Below are 26,287 nucleotides of genomic sequence, written 5' to 3'. Positions count from 1 at the left end.
GTTTGTAACAGACTTGCGTGCGAATTGTTTCTAACACTAACGGTTTGAAGCGATGTCCCCAAAATTGCACGCTTACTGTTTAGAAGCTATCCGAAATTTATAATAGATTTAAAAAACAATTAAGCATCATATTTCTACAATATGCTATCTTTACGTTGGTTGTTAATTTTTTTAAAATATGGACGTAGTTTATTTCGTTTATTACAGTAATTCACGGCGGCCACTATAATCCTCTCCAAGCCTGTATGCCTATGACTAATAAGAATGAACAGAGTTGTATATTCTAATCCGGAGATAAATTTGATTCACTTCCCAAAATTATAAGAATTTCCTCACTATCCTCATAGTTCAAGTCTTGCACACAAAACAAGACGCGTCGACAACGCGTTTGATACCTGAACGTAGCGAAATTGTATAGCGGCTACTTACAGCGACTGGTAGAATGCACGTACAAAACTTAGAGTCGCTTGAAACAGCTCCGTGGGCGAGGGACCTATGTGATCACTGCCGGCCATAAGCATCCACATCAAATGACTCATCGAAATTGCCAGTCTTCAGTCAATTTAAGCTATGGTATATTTGGAAGACTTTCGTATAAATCCTATGGTGTTTACACATGGAACAATATTATGGTACGCTAGCTGTTTGAGAGACTCTGGCGTAAATTCTAGATTGTTTACGTCCCATGACCAGTGGTTGTTATGTAAAACGTTTTGCAACGTTACATCAACGGTGACCTTGGCAGCGGACAACCGGCGAGAGCGAGGTCGTCATTACACGTCTACATTAAGCAACACATTATAAAAGTATTTATTCAAAACAAAACGGTTTGCTAGATTCTGGTGGCTAGGCCTTGTATGTTAAGGTTGAAAGTTAAAATTGAAACAACGACGTCTATAGACGTCTTTTTTTAAATTAAGTACTATTATAGCTAGTCAGTCAATTTTGTGTCGTCATTTTGCCCCGGGTAATAGAAAAGTTGAACAAAATATTTATTGGATGGGCCTGCCCTACTGGAACACATTCTCGCAGAAAATCAGCGTGGATAACTGGTATTCGAACGATCAATGAAACTGCCAAATACCCGGAAATGTAGAAAAGTGTGCGACATTAATTTAGGTGGACTATGTTCATGAGCTGCAGTGAGCAGTCATCAAAAGGTACGTTATCGCTTGCCGTCTACAACAAAATCTGCGACGTTAATTATGTCGTAGGTCACCTTGCACCCCGCGAGAGGCACACGGCCAGATTTATGTCTAACTAGGTATTAGTTGCGAATAAACCTGCATGAAAAACCTAGTCACATCAACCCTGTATTTTATATTGGCCCACTGCTAGGCAAAGGCCTCTTCTACTTTTCAGAGAGTTAAGGTCCACCGCGCTGGCTTAGGGCGTATTAGCACACCTCACATACCTTCAAAATTCGTATATATAACTTCTCAGGTACGAAGATTTCTTCACAGTGTTTTCTTTCAACGTTAAAACAAGCGATAATTCACAAAGAATACACACATAACTAGGAAAGTCAGAGGTGCGTGCCCTTGGCTTCTGAACCTGCTGACATTCGTCGCGACCGTCTGTTCCCCTCCTAACTAGGCTATCGCCGCTTACTATATAAATAAAAATAGCCAATTACATTAATGGTCTATCTGTGTAAAAAATTTCATCCAGTCGTTTCAGATGTGAATAAATATCAAAGTCCAAACATCATCTTCACAATCTGTCGCATTGATAACGTTAGTAACATTGCACCGTCGCGTCGATCGTACGTCATTCAAAAGATCAACGGTCACTGCCCCTACAGCCTTTATTGATACTTGATAGACATCGTTCTCCCATTCTAAGGGGTTTTTGTAGAACGTGTGATCACGTCCCGCCTAGAGACGCATCACTTCGTCACATCTCGCTTGGAACTAAGATGTTCCCGTTAACCTATAAAGAAAATTATTTGTTAAAGAATTTGGTGAAATGATTAAAAGTCGCTGGCGTGATCGGCCTGTGATTATCACAGCACTCGACGCCCTTATCATGCGCGCGCGCAGGCATTCGTGAGTCGCGAACGCGAGCTCATTGATTATTCGGCGTTCGACCGCCGACGCGAGCGTACGCGTCGTTAAATGCTTTCTGTTGATGCTCGCGTCATCATTGAATTCTGGTGGATTTTCATGTATTATTTTATATTTTTGAATAAAATCATAGATTCGATCATAAGAGATTTGCTTCGCGGCCTGGCTGGACTGTGGGACTTGGACGCAGACGATGAGTAGTGATATGTAATTAAAATTAATTTATTATTTATTCAATCTGTGATATTAGTGTGTTAGTGAAAATGACTGAGCAGGCCGGAGTTATTACCATACACCAGGTGAGTGTTTACTGATGTGTCGACGATTTCTCTATTTGTTTTAAGTTTATCTACATATGTTTTTTTGCTTTTGCATTGCTTAATGACGAGATACGAGCGCCCAAAAACAGTAGAAACACCATCAAACAACTTGAAGTACAATTGTTTGGTATTACACGGCGCTCGCCATCCTGAGACATGAGATGTCAAGTCTGATGTCCAGTAGTTACACTAGCTACAATTTCAAATCGGAACATAATAGTGACTACACACCGCTGCTTGACGGCAGAAATCAACATTGCGGTGGTACCCAGGCGGACTCTGACATACGACAGACGTACTACCAGTAAATATAGTTATGTATTCTCAATTTTTTTTAAGTGCTCGCATTATTAGCAAACAATGTTATACTTCGTTGCGTGTGAGAACTAGTTTGTTTCGAGTTGATGTTATTATTGAAGTTGACGTATTATAGTGTAGTAAATGCTAAGGTCTTGGAATGATGTCAGAAGAGATAATGGAAAATTATGATAATTTATATAGCTGCATTGTATGGAATAGAAACTTGCATACTTCTATGGAATAGAAATTAGACTGACCTCTTGTTTCATCTAACTCCCTTATTCATAGACGTTTTTTATCTAAGGAAGGAGGAGTATTGCTGTGATAATAAGTCTGTTTTTCAGTGCTACGGCATGGCAGCCTTCGCAGTGCATAGACATAAGACCATTGTGATTAGCTAATATTGAGATACAACTTGAATCTAGTTGTCTGTCAGATAAACAAAGCTGAACAAACAGCAAGCCGTCAGATAGACAAAGCTGAGAAACAGGCTTGTCCTCACAGCAATGCTCCGTCCTTAGATAAATAACGTCTATGAATAAAGGAGGATATTTTTAAGGAATAATTAATTATAGTTAGCAGAGGTTGTAGGGCCACAGAGCCTCGGGCTGTTTCTAAAATAATACTTTTTGACTTACGACATAACGCGTGGAGCCATCGAATTTCTTAACATACTGAACTTTTAGACTAAGTTCCACTGAGACCTTACACTGGTCGGGTATAAGAAAAAATTGAACCGTCATCAAAAACCACAAAAAATTATGTGACCAATTTGCAAGTATAATCTTCCAAATAAAAAAGAATTTCAAGTCGTTTAATAAATGACTGCAGCAATAGCCTAGCTGGTTGTGGAACGGATTGCCAAGACGAATGTCCGCAGGTTCAAATCCAAAGAGCACACGCCTCTGACTTTTCTAAAAAAATTATGTGTATTCTTTGTGAATTATCGCTTGCTTTAACGGTGAAGGAAAACATCGTGAGGAAACCTGCATATCTGAGAAATTCTCTATTAGGAATTTTCGAGGGTGTGTGAAGTCTACAATATGCACTATACCAGCGTGGTGGATTAAGGCCTAATCCCTCTCAATAGTAGAGGAGACCCGTGCCCAAAAGTGGGACAATGTATTATACAGGGCTGATACTATTATTATTATAATAAATGACTGAGGCAGTAAACAAAAAAAAAGTCGAATTGATAACCTTCTCCTTTGTTGATGTCGGTTAAAAGTAGCCCATATCTTAAATAGGCTTATCTCCTGTTCCTATTTGCGCCCAAATACGTTCAGTAGTTTAGGCGTGAAGTGCTAACAAACATTTTCCGAAACTTTCACATCTATACTATTACTACTGCAGAGTTTGTTTGGATGCGATAATCTCAGGAACTACTTAACAGATTTTGAAAATTTTCTCACTAATAAGAAGCTACATAATTCCTGAGTTACAAGCAATGGCAGGAAAAACTATTTTATCATATGAATGCAATTTTCTATGTTGGTTATTTCAAATCCTTGTATTTTTAAACAATAAAAACACTTAAAAAATTATAAATAGTCATAAGTTGCTACTTTTTGTCGAAACGTTTTTCCTGAGCGTGCATTCGACAATTTACATAATGATTTAAGGCCCAAATCGAAAAAGAAATCCGCTGACAATGCATTGTTCTGACGTTAACGTAATCCGAAACCAGTACTTATTTGCGTGGTACTTTTGATTGTACGTCATCATACCTATATTTGTTTTTTAAATATTTGCTTTGCCTACGGGGCCGTTGAGATCCGCTTTCTTGATTTAATGTATCTTATCAGGGATAAAGTAGGATTCTGAGGAATTACTGGTGTAATTTTACTGGTTGTAGGCTTCTCATATGTGGGTCCGCCTGGGTAGGTACCACCGCAATGTATATTTCTACCGCCAAGCAGTAGTGCGTAGTCACAGTTGTGTTCCGGTTTGAAGGATATTGTAGCCAGTCCAGTAGTTAGGACATAGTAAGACTTAACATCTCATGTCTCAGGATGGCGAGCGCAGTGGAATACAAAACAACACTTTGTAATTCAAGGTGTTGAATGGTGTTTCTACTGTTTATGGGCGGTCGTATCGCTTACCATCAGGCAAACGGCAAACTCGTCTCATCATTCAAAGCAATAAAAAAGAATACCTCCCATAAAAAATGTGTACAAATTGTGCAAAGGCTTCCACAAAAAAAATTACAAGATAGGTCACTATCAGCGATGATCGGATGCACCTTATACTTGCTGATATCTGTTATCAATGTATCGCAAATAACCGACAGAAATGTGTCAGATTAGTCAAAAAAATTGGAACACGTAAACACGTTGAGGTATTTCTTTTCTATACGGGTACGAAATAATGTCCCCACTATACCTCGTGAAGCGGCGATAGCCTAGTTGGTTGTGGAACGGACTGCCGAGACGAATGTCCGCAGGTTCAAATCCCAAGGGCACACATCTCTGATTTTTCTAATAAATTATGTGTGTATTCTTTGTGAATTATCGCTTGCTTTAACGGTCAAGGAAAACATCGTGAGGAAACCTGCATACCTGAGAAGTTCTCTATAGGAATTTCGAGGGTGTGTGAAGTCTACCAATCCGCACTAGGCCAGCGTGGTGGACTAAGGCCTAATCCCTCTCAGTAGTAGAGGAGGCCCGTGCTCAACAGTGGGCAAGTATATAATACAGGGCTGATATTATTATTATATATACCTCGTGGTAAGCGGAGTCCAAGAAAGTGTCTACTGTCGATTTACCGGGTCAAATAGAATGTCGACTGACAAGAGATGATTACCCCTCGGCAGTCGACACAATTATGCCGGCCTGTTGGAACCGGATACATAGGCTAATCCCGGAACGCGACAAACGTGGGCCACTATGACGGATTTTAACACTTTGTGTACGGTGATTGCTATCCGAGCGGATATGAAATATGTCCTGTCACCAGTAAGTGTTTTCGGGCAATTAGGAAAGTAGTAGATAATGCAATTGTCTATGGCATGAAGAATAAAATATATATTTTCAACTCCTTATATTCCTATTTGATTAATTTCGTTGTGGATTAAAACTGTTTAGTGCATCCAGAGACGCGCTGAGCTTCATAATTCATTCATTAATTTGGTCACATAAAAAGCCACAGTCAGTCCTGGCTTACAGTAGTTGCCATAGTAGGTATGAGGCTAAGATTATTGACATAAGCCGGCCCGGCAAAGGTCGACCAGTCCACAGAAAACCATGAACAGTCTTATTTTTCGTTTACGTAGTAGGCGGGACTTTGTCAAGCTACAATTCCCCCTTTTTTCACTTATCTTGCCTTTAAATCTATCAGTGTAGTTATAATTCTTCTGGTGGTATGCAAGTTCTTGGTCTGGGGTTTCACATAAGATTTGTGTTGTGTATAATGAAACAACGATGGTCGGATAACAAATATATTTAACAGCTACCTGCGTGATATTTATAATTCTCATATCCACTACAATTAGAATAAACGCTAACCCCCTTATTCTTAGACGTTTTTTATCTAAGGACGGAGCATTGTTGTTATAACAAGCCTGCTTCTCAGCTTTGTTTATTTGACAGCTTGCTGTTTGTTCAGCTATGTTTGTCTGACAGCCAAATAGATTCAAGTTGTATATCAATATTAGCCAATCACAACGGTCCTATGTCTACGCACTGCGAAGACTGCCATGCCGTCAGCACAGAAACAGACTGTAAACACAGCAATGCTCCGTCCTTAGATAAATAACGTCTATGAATAAGGGGGTAAGCGTTTGCCGGTATATGCTAAGGGAAACTCTTTATTCAGACGCCATTCCTTCTATGATAGAATGGTTTCAAACCAAACAAGCTAGTTAAAACTAGATTCGATGTCCAGTGAGAAATAATTTCTGTTGATATTATTGAGTGCTGTTTACCCTGTATTTACGTATGAAGTGTTTCCTCTTGACCTTATACAAATGTAATAGCGTGTATTACTTCGCAGTCGACCTCTGTGATACGAGTAAATTGAAATAAGTAAGTCGATATACGATACCTCGTATGACGCGTTAAATGGTAGGTATTTTATATTGTATCTGTTATTTTAAAATGTATCACGATGGAGAACGCATTTCCGTGCTACTTGGTGCTTTGTACTTAATAAATTGTAACGACACAGCACATGCCAAGCAAATCCAGCCATGCAGCCATGTGTTAAGCCAAGCAAAGCCAAAGCCAAAGCTAAAGCCATGCCACGGAGGTTGAATGCCGCAACTTCCACTCGAGCCAGCAAGCAGTATCAATATTGCCTATGGTCCGCCGTTGATGTTCGTGACAAGACGTCCAACTGTTAAATGACGAGTATAAAAACCCAAGGCATTAATTTCAATGGACATTCAATTGTGTGCACTAGTATAAGGCGAAACGCTGTCCGTCTGATAAAATATAATAATTAAATCATTTGCATTTATATTCTACCCTTGTTTTAAAATTGTTTATTTATTTGCATTTTTTATACAATTTAATATTGTAGGCGGACGTACCTAATGCCGTAAGCACTCTAATCACTCCAATAAATATTTTAAATAAACAAATGACGTGACTTCTAAGGTAACAAACATTAAAAACAAAAGTACACGTCAAATTGAAAACCTCATCATTGTTTGTAGTTGGTTAAAAAATAAAAATCTCATGTCTTTGGTATTAAAAATATGTTTATAAAATGATCTCAAACAGAAAAAAATCGGCAACATATTTTCTTTAAAACAATGGTCCAACTTGAACTTTTAAATAACCTTTGTTTATCATTTTTAATATTCCGGAAAAATAATATAACGCTATTATTAATTCACTTAAATCAAGTTCAAGAGAATTATCTTTACAGTGCGTTCTTTTCATTCCGCGTTGACAAAATACTGACAGTTAATATTAAGGCATTCGGTTAAGGTGGTAGCTCAAGGTCCATTTTCATACATTTTGTTTCGGCTTTAATCTGGGTAACTAAACAAGTATTGGCAAGTAAAGAATTTAAATTCACGTCTAGTTAGTGATTAGTTCTCGCAGTTGAAAGAAAAATGTAAAAATAATTAATAATCATGGATATTTCTGCCTTTAAAATTTCGTCATATTAAATTTTAAAGGCCGAAATATCCATGATTATTAATTATTTTTACATTTTTCTTTCAACTGCGAGAACTAATCACTAACTAGACGTAAATTTAAATTCTTTACTTGCCAATACTTGTTTAGTTACCCAGATTAAAGCCGAAACAAAATGTATGAAAATGGACCTTGAGCTACCACCTTAAGTTCAGGGCAGTCTAAAATGGTATCGAAATAATCATTCTCAAGATTAATCATAAAAGAACATTCGAAATTCAAATATAAGCGGGAAAATTTTGTCTCTGCTAACCACAGATAAAGTAAACTAAATTAAATAGCAAAAAAACTTTTATGCATATAAACGTCAATCACAGTAATTTATATGATGAATAATTAATTTTAACAATATATACACAATGTTTTATACATTTTGTTTGGTTGCTATAATCATTAAACTTTCCTCAATTTACGTCAAAGTTATCTATTATTCAATAATGAAGACATATGATGCTATAAAATAAAATGATCTATGGTCGTTTTGTATACGTTTTTCCGTAAGCTGATCATATTGCAACGCGTGACGGAATATAAATGGCTCAATGAATGGTTTGTTTTTACACTAACGATAATATATGATTAATTTAATTTCCTCTTCGTTCAAATATATGTATGGAATTTTCAAAGACATTAAACAGCATAGTTAGTTATAGACCGAACACAAGGACCAAAATTGTCCGGCAAAAGTAGTAATAAGTCGCTGTCTCATTTGAAATGTCCGTGTGACACGATTATTCCTCGCCAATTTAAAACTCTGTATACACAGGCTAATAGCGGCGATAGCCTAATTGGTTGTGGAACGGACTGCCGAGACGAATGTCCGCAGGTTCAAATCCCAAGGGCACACACCTCTAACATTTCTAAAAAAATATGTGTGTATTCTTTGTGAATTATCGCTTGCTTAACGGTGAAGGAAAAACATCGTGAGGAAACCTGCATACCTGAGAAGTTCTCTATAGGAATTTCGAGGGTGTGTGAAGTCTACCAATCCGCACGAGGCCAGCGTGGTGGGCTAAGGCCTAATCCCTCTCAGTAGTAGAGGAGGCCCGTGCCAGTGGGACAGTATATAATACCGGGCTGATGATGATGTTGATACACAGGCTGATCCCGGAACGCGACACACTTACATGGGTCTCTGTGGCGGGTTTTAACACCTTGTGTAGGGTACCAGCTATCCAGGCGGATACAAACAACTTACTACCCTCAGCTGATGATGCTTCGACCTCATACTAATTGAAATTCTGCATATATGTAGTTATAACTTTATCTTAACCTTCTACGTATGAAATCTTTTTTGTATAATTAATAATTACTTTTTATAGTAAAATACATTATTTATTATTCATTATTGTAAATGAAATTGTACACCCACATACGATACTAATCAGTTATGGTAATTCTTTTTTTCCTTTGTTATGATTTAATTTGAAAAATGTTTTTACACTTTCCTATAACACTAATAACACAGCAGGGTGGACAGAAAGTATCTATAGTTAACTCGACTGCCTCAGTGGCGTAGTTGTAATGCGTACGACTACGGCTCTGAGGTCCCGAGTTCAAATTCCGGGTCGGGCTGGTTTTAACACGTTGTGTACGGTACGGTCATCGGTCGAGCAGCGTGGCCCGCTCTAGGGGAGGCCTATGTTCAGCAGTGGACAGTTGTAGGCTGATGAGTACGGTCGGCGCTATCCGGACGGATATAAAATATATCCTACCACCAACAAAAGCCTTGTCCGACGACGCAATCGCATGCTAGTTTTTATTTCTTGTCTGTGTCTAAACATTATCAGTTTTACTTAGTTAAAACACAAATTTACTCGATCAGCTGTAAGTCAAAACCCGCCATCTTGCCTTTTAATAAGGTTTAAACTAGCAACCGGCGATTTTGACAGCTATTTAAGCAATTCTTAACCACCTAAACTAAAACAAGTTTATATGTACTGTATGATGCTATAATTTAGCGATTATAGTTAGACATAAATGCGTGATATCTTCAGACGGTTGAGAAAATTGCATCGTCCAAATGAGGCTTTAGTAAGACATTCTCACCCTCACACCCACCACTACAACTCCTGGAAGCCAGGATCATCAGTGGCACGCATTTTATGACACCGAGCGGTGAAGCTCGCCAAATCTCAGGGAACACTAATTTGTCCTTGTACAGTTCAATTGTCCTGTACATTCACAAAGTTGTAGTTTGTTGAAGTTAAAAGTCTCCATTCGGATGATTAAGTAGTATATTAATGATTTCTTATGTTTACGCGAATGTTAGACATTGAAATTAAACTAATTTTCCGGATTCTATCGCGGTTAGTATTTTATTTTTCTCCCGACGTTTCGAAGACTTTGCAGCCTTCATGGTCCCCAGTCCCCAGTGCAGTCCCGCCCGTGACCATATATATTTAACGAAAAGAAAATAGGTGACTTTCTGTCTTGTTCGATACACAATGTTTTTAAATTGGTTTGGTTTTCTATAAATTATTACCGCGTCGGCCAAATTTATGTTTCAGTTACTTTAAATAATCAGTATACAATAAAAATGTACTTATACCGTACAGTAATTATCCCGCAATGAAATTTTAAAACAGAAAGATAGGGAGAAATTGTAAATATAATAAACTAGCTGACCCGACAGACGTTGTCCCGTCTTAACTATGAATTTGCAGGGCGCATTCTGTCAATCGCTGACAGTTATTTCAAACAATTGTCAGTCATATAAAATTAATATTTTCGCTTTAGTTAATACGCACGTTGACATTAATCTGTTTGTTCGCCAGGTTTGTGTAAACGCTATAAATGTACAAGAGTTGTGAAAACCTTGAACGGGTCGAGTTTTTCCTCGTTTATAACATTTCGTGTGCGGACATGGGCGAAACCTTTTAAAAAACAATAATATGCAGGGTCTTCTTGTAAATAACACTTTGCAATTAGTTACTCGAACCGTAGATGTAAAATAATAAAGTGTATGTTTCGAACAAAATAAATAACTATAAAAGTATAATAGTTGTAATTTTACTCGTCCTAATGCCACTACTACTACTCTAAGAGAATTCGTCGCAGCGGCAACATCACACTTTCATTCAAAAATACACTCACGCACACGTCTTATTCGCAATAAAATACAAAATGAAAAAAAAATTAAAAAAGTGGATTTTTGAAAATATTCTTAATCAGGGATGATTTTTGGGAAAATGTTAGCAGAGGTAAAGACGAGTATGTGGTTTCATTTATCAACGCGATGTCAAAATGAACCCGTATACTCTTGCTATTTATTCCCGAAGGAATATCAAATCCATTTTCCAACCAGATTATAAGTTTGTGCTCGATTTAGCGACACGCTCGCACATTATAACATCATAGTGATAGTGCGCGAGCGTATCGCTAAATCGAGCACAAATTATACTTCTGCACAACGGTTCGTATGTTTGTAAAAAAAAATGTTTTAATTTGTGAATAGCTACAATTTGGAATGTATTTGAAATGTATTAATGAAATATTTGCATTGCATAAATTTACATACTTGCTAAGTGTTAAATACGTATTGTATGAATATTTTATGTGCTAAATATGCGCATTATGGCCATGTCGTGTGCGTAGGTAAGTCTATATATATAGTTTTTTTTTTATGAATGTCCATTATTATTTTGTTTTAAACTTGACCTGAGACTTCATCCAGTCTTATGAGACTTAAACTCTCATCACTTAAGTCCTGGGCCTCCTGTGACTGAGTTCGAATCCCGGGCCAACAACTGTACGTCGATGACTCCTAAGCAACTCCTAGCATTGAGTTGTAGACAACTCAATGCTAAAAACCTACCTAGAGGTAGGTTTATAACTAAACCCATCTAATTAAAAAAAAAATAAAGGAAAAGAAATCTTCATTTACTAACTTTTTTCTAATGGATTTGATAGTAAACAGTACCTAGGAAAACGAAACGCAAAAAAAGTGAATATGGCCATTTTTCCACATACGATAGTCTACTTAGTAGCCATCGATATGTCTAACACGTTTTATCTGGGTTCTTTCAAGGTGTCACGACGACAGGGACTAGTTGTAAAAACTAAGTCAGAATTTTTAAAATTACTACATCGCAAGTCGCAACTAAGTTTACCTGTTGAGTGCGAGACTTCTAATTTACGGTTCACAGTTAATGCCTCATTGTATGCAAATGGTTTGACCTGGTGGTCTTTTGATTAATTCCTGTACACGGTTCGATCGGTCGAAGTTTACTGTATTGTCTGATATTTTGGTTAACGTTCGTCGACCTAACGACACGATTCGGACCTAACTGCCTACTAGGCCTAATATTATCTGTGTCCCCAATTTTGCTTGGTCTCTAATGAAACACAGGACGTCGAGTCTGCAAACTATAGCCCATACACTAAACCAAGGCAGTCTGTATGGCCCTAATTCCAATAATATTGATAAATATTGATTTTAAATGGCAAAAGATCGTAACCGAGGATTTAAAGAAGAACGTTTTGTTTGACGTCAGATACAGAATAAAAAAAAGAATCGTAACTTGCCAGTTACATAATAAGTGACAGTACATATTGAGTAGAATTCTATATCACTGCCCAAGCCGTGCATCAAACCCGAAACCTCACCACTGCTTTATCGTAACACAATGCTACCGAGGCAGTATTACTATTACTAAAGTCAGTAAACTGGCGGAAACAAAACCAAATTGGTAAATGAAATGAATAGAATGCTGTTATCATTTACCGTCATCGTGTTATCAATTAGACAAATACATGATGAAATCCGAGAAGCTAATAATACATAAGCAAGTCTCGCTCGCGGATCCGTTCGCGGAAAAGTTCGAAAGTCTTAGCATTTGTGCTAGCTCGATATAGCGATACGTTGGCACACTATCACATCATAGGAAGAATATACATAGCGAAAAGTGAGTGCAATAGTTGCGCCTCTGTCTACTTTTGGACATAAAAGGCACGAATGACTGTATACATAGCAATGTATTAGTGATAAGTGGATTTGCGATACTTATCGCGTTTTTAGCTATTTGTCATGATAATACTGTTAAAAATGATTATAAGTAATTAAACGTTATTAATCGTTTGATAATGAGGTGGAAAAGGCGAAATTAACGCGGAAGTGAGTCATTTAAGGTCTGTCAATTGGCTTGGCAACTTAGTGACTCACAATTTCTGATTCTGGATGATGCAGGTGTCCTATCTAGGGCAATAGGGTTCTTTAATGGTGTTATTTTACGTGAAAATTGTGAGAAGAGTGGTAGATAGTAGATACCATATAAAAAGTTTGCAGTAAAAACAAATGCTTTCTTATGTTTACGCGAATGTTAGACATTGAAATAAAACTGTATTAGGGATTTTATCGTGGTTATTTTTATTATTATTTTCTCCTAAAGATATCCATCTTAAGAGATTTTTTTTTTGATGGGCCACCTTTGTTATCACCGGTGTACCTTGCAAACGGTGTACAAGCGATCCCACGGTTTAGCAACCACGAAAGTCCTTAGGAAAATAAAGATGGGATAGCTAGAAAGGAAGTGTGGGAGAAGGACTATACTAGGATGGGCGGAGGGGAGAAGGAAGGGAGATGTTCGCGGGCCTTTTTAGACCTCAATGTGAATTTGGCAACCATGAGGTATACACACTTAACTATGTGCCTAGGGCCGCGACAAATGTCCCTCTCTTGCATGGGCGTGCATTCGGTGTGGAGACTGAGCGCACAAGAAATGCCTCTGGGAGAGGGCGGGGGTCTTTATCCTAAGAGATTGAAATTAGTAAAAACTAACTTAAACCTCTTTGTATTACGTTTGAAATTGTATTTCGTCAACAACAAATTGAAAGTCATAAGGACAGGTTAGATAATTATTTTACGATCAATGCGTGTATTATTACGCCTTAAAATTATTATATTATCTAAGATAACAGTATCGTTTAATGTATGGCTTATTTGATAAATTTCGCTGTGGGTGTTTGGAAAGATCAGAACAGCATAACAATCTGTATTGCAAAGTCGGAAGTGTTTGTTCGTTGCTTCATTTATACAAGATATAACCTTAATGTGAGTATATTAATTATTAGTCATATAATAGAAAGGTACATGAGGTAATGCAAGGCGCAGTTTGAGACTCGAAAACGTCTCGATTGGGACGATAGCATACATTACGCGTATATGGTAATTAAGCGCAATCGACTTATATCGGATAAGGGGATAAGATCGTATAACGCTCATAATTTTTTTAGTTGAAGCTACACAGGCGGCGACGCCGTTTGTTTTTGTCCAGCGCTATATATAAACCGCAGTTGATATTACGACCAAAAACAGGTATACTGTGTATATGAGAAAAGAAAATTCCAGCTTACTCTCAATTCATCAAAAACCCGTCCTAACTTAGCAGAATACACCTATTAACTGTTTTTGTTCGTACTGGTTTAAATACGCCAACTCTTTCACATGAAACGTCAATTGAAAAGTGTGTATGTGCGCGTACGAAACGGTTTTTCCGATTTGTTTAGGTACGACATATCTATATTTCTTGCTTTATCATTGAATATAATCCTGGGTTATAGTCAACATCATTATCGATGACATTCGTACATTATCTATAGATACTAATATTATAAAACGACAAAGAGTAAATTTTAATAAAAGTGATATTTATAACTACTTATTCGATTACGGTAGGAATGCAATGGCGTAGTTGGTTTTGAATCTGTGCTCGATATGGCGATAAGCTCGTCCGTTATCACATCACCGGACGGGAAGACATGGCAGAAAGCGAGTGCAGTATTTGCGCCTCTCCCTGCCTCTACAGGAATAAAAGACGCAAGTGTATGTATGTATAAAATATTTACCGACGAATGTCTGGTAAAAGGCAATTGGCAATAGGCTGTATGCCTATCATGGGATCTAACATAGCTGGAGAAATGAGGGTGTGTTAAATTAATAAATTAAAGTAAACGCGCTTAAAACAATTTCGACCTTTGAATCGTACTTGAGCCCTACGGTTGAAGTTCAAAGCCGCCGTTCGATAAATAAAGATCGATAGTTTTGTTTGTATTTACCGTTTAAAAATATATTAACCTTGGCGTAATACATACTGTATATTGACACATCCTGTTCCGGGGTGCATGGCGGTTTGCGTTCGTGGAATTCCGCTAGGTGTATGTCAAGACTTTCAATGTCGTGTTATATGTAAATAAAAAAATATATGTGTGCCATTAAAAATTAAAAACGCACCAAAAATGATTTTTTTTATGGACTTTGTTCAAATTACATTAAACATGAGCTCGCGCTGTTATCTCAGAAACGTTAGGCAGAGACGAAACCATTGAATTTCGCACATATTCATCCTATGATATGATAGGATTAGTTCTATCGCCATATTGAACACGAATTCCTATCACGACCAACTAAAATGTTCTAATCGTAAATATCAAAATAAATTAATTTATCACCTAATAATGTAATAATGCTCGATGAATCATTGTCGCTCGAAATGGCGCTAACGAGCGTATCGAGGTCTAGGCCATTACGGCCCGTATGTAATAATAACAATTGTGATGTCTCATAGTTGTACCAATCTTATCAAGGACGAGAAGGGCAACTCGCTCTTCTCTACATTAGTGATGTGATGAAAGGTTAAATTTGTTGATGTCTCATTCTCTTTGTAGCCCTCCTGCGCCGAGGTTCGTAAGCCGATGGCTGCTTTGCGCTCGCAACCCTCGAAAAGTAAGCACTTTTCGAGGGTTGCGAGCGCCTAAACCGCTCACCTAAAAGACCGATGTATTTGCATATGCGAAGTGCCAACCCTAGTCAGGCAAACAAATTGTACCTTATGTTTTAAAAAAATGATTAAACAGTAATAATGGATATCAGTTAATAGGTAAAAAAATAACGCGTTGACTTAAAAGTTAGCAATATAAGTGTTATTTATAATATAAAAGGGGTAAACGTATTTCATGTTATTTTTATTACGTTGAATTTTATTATGTTTAAGCAATGACCGTTAAGTAATATTTTCTAAATTACTAACTGATATTGTGTGTAACTTTTATTCCATGATTGGTTATTGATTTTAAATGAATATAAAGAAAATAGAAAGCAATAACTGCCTCCATAAGTTATAACTTAATTATACTCATTGTTAATGAAGTAAAGAGTTTAATATTTTTAATGAGTTACATAACCTATCATAACCTATAATAAGAGGTATACTTGTTGGTGGTATATTACAGACGAGTAAGAAGCTCGCGTGAATGAGTTTTCCGGGATCAAAGTCCCGTTATAAAAAGTATCCGATTTAATTACAAGTATGGCTCACTATTTTGTTCATAGTGGCTTCCACATAAAAGGTAGATATATGCTGTCGCGGCTTTCATTTAGAACTATTTAAGACAAACAATCCTACGGTACATCATCTTTGTCTAACTCCAACAGTTTAGGCAGCGTACGTCAATATAGCATTTTTTTCCGATTTACTTGATATGTATCGTTGTATTAAGACCGAATTACACAAAATCATTATTAGCCTATGTGTTATTCTGGTGTATAACCAATGTTACTGTAAAGTTTCATCCAAATCCGTTCAGTAGTTTTTTCGTGAAAGAGGAACAAACATACATACATACATACATACATCCATCATCACAAACTTACGCATTTATAATATTAGGATGCGATTTGTATTATTTTGCCAATGCCAATTATATGAGACCTTTGCATACCAGTTGTACCCTAAAACGTAGGTGAAATTGTAGTATCTCGGTTATTTTTATAAATAATACTCTTTATATAATTTCGTTTTATCTTTAATATTATGGTCCACGGACAATGAAAACTAATACAAAAGCGGCCTCGAGGGGCTCGGGGGGGAGGAGGGCTGGCTCTTATTTTAAAACGTCAGCTGTCACACTTGACAGCTGACAATTGCAGGACCACAGACTCAACCATGCTACAGTGATCGTTCTGTTTGTCGTCAGATGCGTCTGCACCGCTGTGAGGGGTGCCTCGCGGCGTGCGGCCGCGAACGCCGCGCCGCGACGCTGCTCACCGCGCCGGCGCGACCGCTGCACAGGTACACATCTTGTTTTTATGATCTGTTTAGCTTCTATGCACGATATGGAAGAAAAGTGACAATTAAAATTGATACTTATTATGTGTTTTTGCACGCGTATCCGATTTTCGGTGCATAAGAGAAAGGTAAAAGTGCTTTCTCCCTCTCTCGCGAGCGATGGTGGATACGGTAGACGCTCTGGCGTGCGCGCAACCGTGTAATTAAAATTTAATTGGGTCAAAAGTAAAGACTTTCGGTGGATTCCACTTCTTTTATTTGCCCCCTCATCCTTACAATTATACGAAACGTTTGATTGATAATGCTATATTTTTTTTCTGTCATTTCCGCGGTGTTGAACTTTCTCTGACGCCATATATTGTAGTTTGCGTATGCACTCATGCTGTTCGCGCCAACTGTAAGAGATTTATTTTTCAAAATGATCACACAAAATTGCTCATAAATAATCACTATTTATAAAGTAAGTTTTCTTGTGATTCCCAGTAGTATCGAGAGGGAGCGAAGTCCGCTATGTGTTACGTAGTGCGCCCCCTCGAACTGTAAGCGATTAGGTAGGTAGGTAGGTAGGTAGGTAGGTGGTAGTAGGCGCGTCTTCATGAATGAAATGATCTTTATCGCAGAGCTCAGGAGGTATACGGTTTGTTGGGGTCACCGGGCTAATGATCTAGTGTTGATTCGCCCGAGATATGGAAGCATATCGAACGACCACTGGACCGACGTTTGTAACATCATAAGATATTACAAACGGCATATGAACCAAAATCCTGCGGCCATCTTCAACTCACTCGCAGCAAATGACCAACATATATCTGTCTCTATCCTTCGTTAGGCACACGAGCCTTTACATATGTCTATCTCTCTCAGATATACGACATACGAACCCAAAATCCGCGGCTATCTTCGCATCACTCGCAGCAAATGACCTACATATATCTGTCTCTGTTCTTCGCTACGCACCGAGCAATAACAAACATCTATCTCCCTTAGGACTAAGTTGCTGAAGAGAGCCCGACGTGCGCCGTACTCGCCGAACGCCATGAACAAGGAGAACTGCGTATCCAAGATGGCGGAGCCCTCGCCTCCCACGCCGCCTGACAACGATGCACCACGTATGTCAACATTAACATAGTTTAAGTCTCTCTCTCTAGTCGGTCCCTCAATCTGAGGATCGTGGTCAGCATCAGGGTTGCATCTGGATGATCTGCCTCCACCGGTTTTTATAAGTCTATAAGGTGTTTAAGAGCTTGAAATCACTGATCAAAGCAGACTCGTAATTAAATTAATAGGAAATAAAGTGGAAGAGGAGAAAAAGGGGGAAATGAAGGGCAAGGAAGAGGAACCATCTTAGGATGGGTGGAGCTGAAAGGGAAGGGAAATAATTATTTCTTATGTTTACGCGAATGTTAGACATTGAAATTAAACTACTTTTCGGATTCTATCGCGGTTTTTTGTATTTTATTTTTCTTTGCGGATGAACAACACCTCAGTCCCCCCCGTGACCATGAAGGCTGCAAAGTCTTCGAAACGTCGGGAGAAAACTAAAATATAAAAAACTCCATAGAATCCGAAAAGTAGTTAAATTTCAAAGGGAAGGGAATTGTTCGCGTGCCCTACATAGCCCTCAATATGTTGATACTACCAAGAAGTAGACGCACTGCATTGTGTGCCTAGGGCCGCCACAAATGTCCCCTCATACATGGGCGTGCATTTGGTGTGGAGACCAAGCGCACAAGAATTGCCTCAGGGGCAGGTTACGGGGTGTGCATGTGTCATTAGATCAGGGTCAATTAATCAGCAGACTTTGAGAGTAAATAAACGTTTCGGACTCCATTAGGCCAGGGTGAAGGGAGTTTAAACGTTTCATTAGATCAGGACAAAAAGTCAATTAATCAGTAGACTCTTAGACTAAAGACTCCATATTAAAAGACTTGGTAAATCTATTGTAAATTAGTTGACCCGACAGACATTGTCCTGTCTAACTATGAATTTGCAGTGCGCATTCTGTCAATCGCTGACAGTTATTTCAAACAATTGACATTTATATAAAATTAAGTTTTCTAATTATTCGCGCAATTATTTTTTTTTTTTGATTTTTTTCTTTCATAAGAACCTTCTCCTGACAATAACAAACACAACAAAAAAAAAATAGTGAAATCGGTCCAGCTGTTCACGCGTGATGGCGTGACCAAGGGAAATAGGGATTCATTTTTATATATATAGATACACGGTACGTTGCAGCGATGCCTTGGTTCGGGATGGACATCGGCGGCACGCTCACCAAGCTGGTGTACTTCGAGCCGCGCGAGACCAACCGCCGCGAGCTGGACCGCGAGACCGAGGTGCTCAAGAACATCCGCCGCTACCTCACCAGGAACTCCGCCTACGGGAAGACCGGGCGACGAGATGTGCATCTGCAGGTGTGTGACCGCTGAAGCAGCTGCTGACCAGCAGCGGGCTGGGCTTTACTAAATGACTCAACTGACTAGAAAATTTATACTACTCTAACCGCTGGAACAGCTGCACTCTAGCAGCTGTTGAGCAGCAGTGGGCTGGGCTTTACCAAATACTCGAGTAGAAAAAATTCGCTAATTTAAAAACACTCACACGGATAGCGATGGTATACTATGTGTTAAAACCCATAGTGGCGCACGAAAGTGTGTCGCGTTCCGGGATCAGCCTGTGTATATCCCGTTCCAATAGGCCAGCATAATTCTGTCGACTGCCGAGGTCTACTTCTATGTTTTATTTACTATCCGGTGCAGCGGGTCACGATGCCTTTATAAATACAGTCTATCCTTTTTTCCTTTCTTTTTTTGATCATATAATTTATTCTTTCCAAGTAATATCAATCAATAATTTATTCAGTCAATAGACCTTCGCATGGTACTTACACGCGTCATCTGTACGTAGTTCTAATAAACAACTCTTGACAATGATATGTGTTGGTGCAGATGGAGAACGTGCGCATCCGCGGTCGGCGCGGCACGCTGCACTTCATCAGGTTCCCCACGTCCGAGGTCGGCGCCTTCCTGCAGCTGGCCAGGTCCAAGGGCATGGCCGACCTCGTCAACACCATCTACGCCACCGGCGGCGGCGCCTACAAGTTCGAGGAGGATTTCATCAAGGTAACATACGTGGGGGTTGAGGGGAAGTGAAGACTTTATGCGACAATGTTTAATCTATATGTGCGCGTGCGCCACAGTCTTTGATAAACGGACTGACGTTACTTTCGTCTTAAACTTGTTCGCATTCACATACAAAATGTTTAAAGGTATATAAATGTTTTTTAATACATACAAATATTAAACTAAATATTTCATCAATATTACTCTACCATCAGTTCAGAAAGCAGTTCTCTCCAGAGAAAAAAAAAACAAGAAACTCTGGTGTGGCTCCTTTTAAAATCAGTTGAATGTACTACAGTGCATGATATAGAGACAAAAAAAAATATTTTTTCCGAGAAATAAGCAGATAATAAATTTTAAATTCCCATACCAGTACACAACCGTCTCAGGATCTATGACGTCCAGTAATCCTTGAACTGTGGTCCCCAGGAGGTGAACATGCGGCTGTCGAAGCTGGACGAGCTGGACTCGCTGATCGCGGGCGTTCTGTTCGTGGACGCGATGAATGCGCAGGAGTGCTACTACTGGGCGCCGCCCGACGACCTGCCCGCACACCACCAGCCCAGCGACAAGGTACGCGGGTTCAATCACTAGACGAGCATGCAGCTCGCTTGATAAGCGATTAGACTACCCATAAACGTCACCAATATATAATTACAAAGTATTGTGTGGGACATCATTGCATTCGGCACCTTAAGATTAAGGTATAAGGAGACTTTTGATAAAAATCATAAACATCCACATCGTTCGACTGTGATTGGTCGAGAGAGCGACACGTGACACACGCGTCTACCAATCACAAACATCACAATAGTGCGACGTGAATTTTTTGTTTGTTTTTGTCGTTATTGTTCTTGTTTTGTCATATCCAAGGGGGTCAACTGATGTTTTTTTTTTTTTATAATGGAAAAGAAACAAAACGCACATAATGCTGAAAACAGTTAAATGCATAACCCACACCGTTATCTTAGCGTAATATTTGGCAACATGTATCTTATATAAATGCGAAAGTTTGTGAGGATGAATGTATGTATTTTTGTTCCTCTTTCACGAAAAACTACCGAACGGATTTGTATGAAACTTTACAGTAATATTGGTTCTATATCATAATAAAACATAGGCTACAATTTATAATGATTTTTTGTAATTCGGTCATCATATAAGGATACATATCAAGTCGGAAAAAAAAATATCCCGGAAAACTTACGCAGGTGAAGCCGCGGACAAAAACAAGTGTTTATATGAATGAAATATAAAAATAATTTTAACAAAAAATTAAACCGCTTTCAAAAACCACTCAAAACCAAAAAATAATTTCATATAACAGGTTACTGGACACCAATTTTGAAGTCGGTGCCTAATTAAAATTGATAGTTAAGCAAGATAATGACCAGTCCAGTCCAGTCCAATGGGCGAGTTCTGAGGTAAAATACAAAAAAAAAATTCACGTCGAATTGATAACCCCCTCCTTTTTTTTTGAAGTCGGTTAATAATAGAACTACAAATGTCCAGATCGAGGTATTAAGGTGGTAGCTCAAGGTCCATTTTCATACATTTTGTTTCGGCTTTAATCTGGGTAACTAAACAAGTATTGGCAAGTAAAGAATTTAAATTCACGTCTAGTTAGTGATTAGTTCTCGCAGTTGAAAGAAAAATGTAAAAATAATTAATAATCATGGATATTTCTGCCTTTAAAATTTCGTCATATTAAATTTTAAAGGCCGAAATATCCATGATTATTAATTATTTTTACATTTTTCTTTCAACTGCGAGAACTAATCACTAACTAGACGTGAATTTAAATTCTTTACTTGCCAATACTTGTTTAGTTACCCAGATTAAAGCCGAAACAAAATGTATGAAAATGGACCTTGAGCTACCACCTTAAGCCTAATGTAAGACAAGGCCGGTACATGAAGTTCGCGTGTTGCAGCCGCCGTACTCGGAGGCGGCGCTGAGCCAGTACGTGCGCAAGCCGTACGACTTCTCGTCGCCGTTCCCCTTCCTGCTCGTCAACATCGGCAGCGGCGTGTCGCTGCTCGTCGTCAACTCGCCCGACAACTACTACCGCGTCAGTGGCACCAGGTACTACACTTGCACCTAAACAAAGTAATTAAGTATATAGATAAGTGTTATGCTATTAGAAGATTAGAAATAATTAAAATAGAAAAAGATAAAAAAAGAGGATGAGAAAATAACCTTGTTTTAGATAGGGGATTAGACGAGAGTGGGGAGCAGAGTCCCACAAAAAAAAGGGAAAAAGAAACTATGTTTTAACACCAGTACTGAGTTAGATGCTATGAATTCCAGACTCCGGGTTGATACTGTGTAAAAAAACCCAATATCACTTTTACCAATCCGAAGATCGAATCCGAGACCTCAGCACTGCAGTCGTAAAACAACTACGCAACCGAGGCAGTAAAAATAATGTTTCGATAACATTATTTTGATTTTACAATCGACCTCATATTGATGTTAACCTCTTGACGGATTTATAATATTTTTTGCACTCAGATAGGCATGTTTTGGACTCCATATATGGACCATTTACTGTCCCAAACGTAGTTAGGATTTTTTCATGGCAAAGGAATGGTCAGGGCGGTTGATATTAAAAGTGGTATTAGGCGTACCATCAGGCGAGCGGCAAGCTCGTCTCCTCATTCAAAGCAATAAAAAAAAAAAACAAAAAGAGTAACGATATCCGTGTTCAGTCTGGGCGGCGGCACGTTCCTGGGCCTGTGCTGCCTGCTGACCGGCTGCAGCAGCTTCGAGGAGGCGATCGCGCTGGCGGCCGCCGGCGACAACACCACCGTCGACAAACTCGTCCGCGACATCTACGGCGGGGACTACGAGCGGTTCGGCCTGCCCGGGGACCTCGTCGCCAGCAGGTCAGACCCACACACGCTACCGCTTGTGCGCGTGCGCACGCTCAACACGTAGTGAGTACACGCGCGGCGGAAACACGTGCTCATCACATGCATGGAATCAATCGTACATGTGTGTTTGCGCGCGCATCACGCAAGAGCCGTTCATTGTATTCCAAATCTAATTACTGGATAATATTAAGATTTATTCTGAATTTAAATCGATAATTAAAATCGATCAACAGAATCGAGATGTTAATTTTTTTATATTAGTTAGATATCTCATCGTCATAATAATGACGTCACAATCACCTTAGGTTTTAACAGGCGGGGATTAGTCCAAGTTTATGTACACAAATTGTGGAAACATATGGTATTCATAAATGTAACTTAGCTAAGGACGGAGCCTTGCTGTGATAACAAGTATATTCCTCAGCTTTGTTCATCTGACAGCTTGCTGTTTGTTCAGCTTTGTTTACCTGACAGCCAACTAGATTTAAATTGTATCTCAATATTAGCCAATCACAACGGCCCTATGTATACGCACTGCGAAGGCTGCCATGCCGTCAGCACTGAGAAACAGACACGTATCACAGCAATGCTCCGTGCTTAGATAAATAATGTTTATGAATACGGGCACTAGTCTATAATATAGCATTTACTTCAAAATTGTAAAACAACACTATACTGTAGACATATTTGTCTACAGTACAAAATGACTGGCTCTAGGATTAAGTCTACATAAAACCAACGTCGACTTTATGTTGCATTTTGTTCGACAAAGGATTTCTGAGGCCTGATTTATGTAAGCACGACAGTGAGTCCTGTTCATTTGATGGTAAAGCGACGTTAATATAAAATATCGACTGACGATAGGCGAATATTTGACAGACCAACAACAACCATTTTATTCGAAGTTATATACTAATAGGGGTGTGACAACCGAATTGACACTATATTTTTGTCTGAAGGTATTCTCGTTCAAACATCGTTCGATATAGATTGGTCATATTATTAGTATTGAAGGGACAAATACATATATGCAAACAAAAAAACACGCAATATTTTTTGTCTCGATGTTGAGTGAGCAACGTGTCGCCATGCCAACTGGCGTACATTACACACGCGCAACATGTGCACGTACGCGTCAGGTTTAGATATTTCTGTCGATTCGTGTCCTGACTCGTGTGTGTGTTGTGTGCAGTTTCGGGCAGATGTGTTCTGCGGAGAGACGCGCCAAGGTGTCTCGCGCCGACCTGGCGCGCGCCACCCTCGTCACCATCACCAACAACATCGGCTCCATCGCCAGGCTCTGCGCCTCCAACGAACGCATCGAGCGCGTGAGTACACACCACACTACCGCCATACTATCACCACACTACCGCCACACTACCGCCACACTACCGCCACACAACCGCCACACAACCGCCACACTACCGCCACATTGCGACCACATTACCGCCACATTACCACCACATTACCGCCACAGTACCGCCACACTATTACCACAGAGATTAAATGCAAATAACAATCAGCTGATGCGCGGGTTCAACGACCTCGCAGAAATGGAGCGCGCGTACATCAAATCATTAGTATAACCAGGGCTATTTTTAGTGGAGACACGCGTGGGCACTGTGTGCCTCTAAAGAAAAATTCGAAAATGTCGACTATGAAAATTACCATTAAAAAGTGCAGAACTACTAAAAAAATTAAGGACTTGCAATTTTCGACAATTAGCGTACCTCCAAAAAAGAAGTGACAAAACAAGGCCTTAATATAACTGACTATTTGATTGAGGTTTTTGTGTCATCATTCCCACCGATTGCGTTTGTTTTCGGTGGTGGTGACTATGACTATTTGATTTAGATTTTTATGCCATCGTGTCCACCATTTGTCTTTGTTTTCGGTGGTGGTTTAGTTTCTGAGTAATGTTAAACACATAACAGCAATAAGTAACGTGGTGTCCGGCAGGTGGTGTTCTGCGGCAACTTCCTGCGCGTGAACCCGCTGTCGATGAAGCTGCTGTCGTACGCGATGTCGTACTGGTCGCGCGGCGCGCTCAAGGCGCTGTTCCTCGAGCACGAGGGGTGAGACTACCTTATTTATAACTATTGGCAGCGCCACCTATCGAAGCCAAAATAGGGGACCGTCCTGTGTTTGATTTTGTTCATTATTCTATATGTAATTGTTAATAATACGAAAAAGAAACCCTCCTGCGAAAACTGCATTAAAATTGGTTAAAAAATGAACCAGTAATTCATATTTCAAATATTACTATGTGCCGAAGTGGGCGCGAAGTGGGAATATCGCTTCATCTCTTTCTTTCGCACGCGTCGTAATGCCCGATGACGTCACACGTGGGTATTGCGTCTCTTTTTTGTTTCTTGTTCCTTACCCCTTCTACCGAAATTAAAAGACTTATAACTTGTTGATTTTTTACCGGTTTTAAATAATTCTTTCTGTGTTATAATTGATGTAACGTAAATATTTGATATTATTCTATGATCCATGCTGGAATTGACTAATCTCAAAAAAAAAATTGATTGAAATCCATGATTTAGGAGATAAAATATTTTTATACAAAAATATTACGGAAATTGCCAACATTTCCCGATGATTTGTAAAAATTATTCTTTGATACTAACTTTGTTCTGATAATACGGAACACAACAAAAAAATATCAGAGTGGTGAATCAAAGTGTAAAATTAAGTTAGCTTAAAGCACGAAATAAAACTAGCTTCAGATTTTGTAGAAGTTTTTTTTTGATATTTTAAATATAATAGTATTCTTATTGTAATATATTGGTGGATATTATAACTTTGACTTACTAAGATAACCAACACCATAGTCCGCCCCGTGACCATGAGGCCTGCAGTCTTTGGAATGTCGCGAGCAAATTAAAATACTTACATACCGCGATAAAATCCAAAATCTAGTTATATTTCGATATCTAACTGTTCCGTAAACATACATCATAATACAAAGCACTTATTTGAGCATATTGCTGAAACTATTTGAATAACCCGTCTACCAATTGAGTCCAATCCCGGGTTAATTGTTAAAAATACAGACAAATTAAGCTAAAAACCAAATTCAACACTTTCCGGTCTACTATCCACACGCTATTAAAACTCAAAAAAAGTTTTTCGCTAAAGACAGAGGCTTGGTTGTGCCCCTGGCACTGCCGACGTCCACGGAGGACGGTAACCACATACCATCAGATGGGCTGTTAGCTCGTGTGACTTGGCAGCAATAAAAACTAAGAAGCGTCTGTTACTTATTGCACAGGCGTTGGAGAAGCAAGATAAATACAGAGAAACCGTTTATTACGCATTTAGCTCGATTACAATATTTTTAAGCGAAATAACGCGACAGACTTATGTGACGCATTGATCGTGGCAG

The 26,287-nt window shown here is 38.9% G+C and overlaps 1 protein-coding gene across 6 annotated transcripts in view; it reads left to right on the top strand.

Annotated features, from left to right (window-relative positions):
* The window catches only part of LOC115454611 (pantothenate kinase 3), a 48,359-nt gene that overhangs the window by 18,594 nt on the left and 3,478 nt on the right, over window positions 1-26,287 (top strand). For 4 of the 6 annotated variants that reach the window (XM_037443016.1, XM_037443013.1, XM_037443017.1 and 1 more), the window contains 9 exons: window positions 16,804-16,898; window positions 17,883-18,004; window positions 19,134-19,312; window positions 19,847-20,020; window positions 20,450-20,593; window positions 21,954-22,105; window positions 22,732-22,908; window positions 24,089-24,224; window positions 24,856-24,971. In XM_037443016.1, coding sequence (XP_037298913.1) covers window positions 16,804-16,898; window positions 17,883-18,004; window positions 19,134-19,312; window positions 19,847-20,020; window positions 20,450-20,593; window positions 21,954-22,105; window positions 22,732-22,908; window positions 24,089-24,224; window positions 24,856-24,971 — 1,295 coding nt within the window. Of the gene's footprint in view, window positions 1-2,070; window positions 2,366-13,840; window positions 13,883-16,803; window positions 16,899-17,882; window positions 18,005-19,133; window positions 19,313-19,846; window positions 20,021-20,449; window positions 20,594-21,953; window positions 22,106-22,731; window positions 22,909-24,088; window positions 24,225-24,855; window positions 24,972-26,287 lie in introns of those variants that run through there. The other 2 variants (XM_037443015.1, XM_037443012.1) reach the window with 2 other exon arrangements.

This window comes from Manduca sexta, chromosome 26 (genome assembly GCF_014839805.1).
Source record: "Manduca sexta isolate Smith_Timp_Sample1 chromosome 26, JHU_Msex_v1.0, whole genome shotgun sequence".
Classification (NCBI taxonomy): Eukaryota; Metazoa; Arthropoda; class Insecta; order Lepidoptera; family Sphingidae; genus Manduca; species Manduca sexta.
The sequence above is the reverse complement of the archived record's forward strand: the minus strand, read 5'-3'. Positions and strand labels throughout refer to the sequence as shown.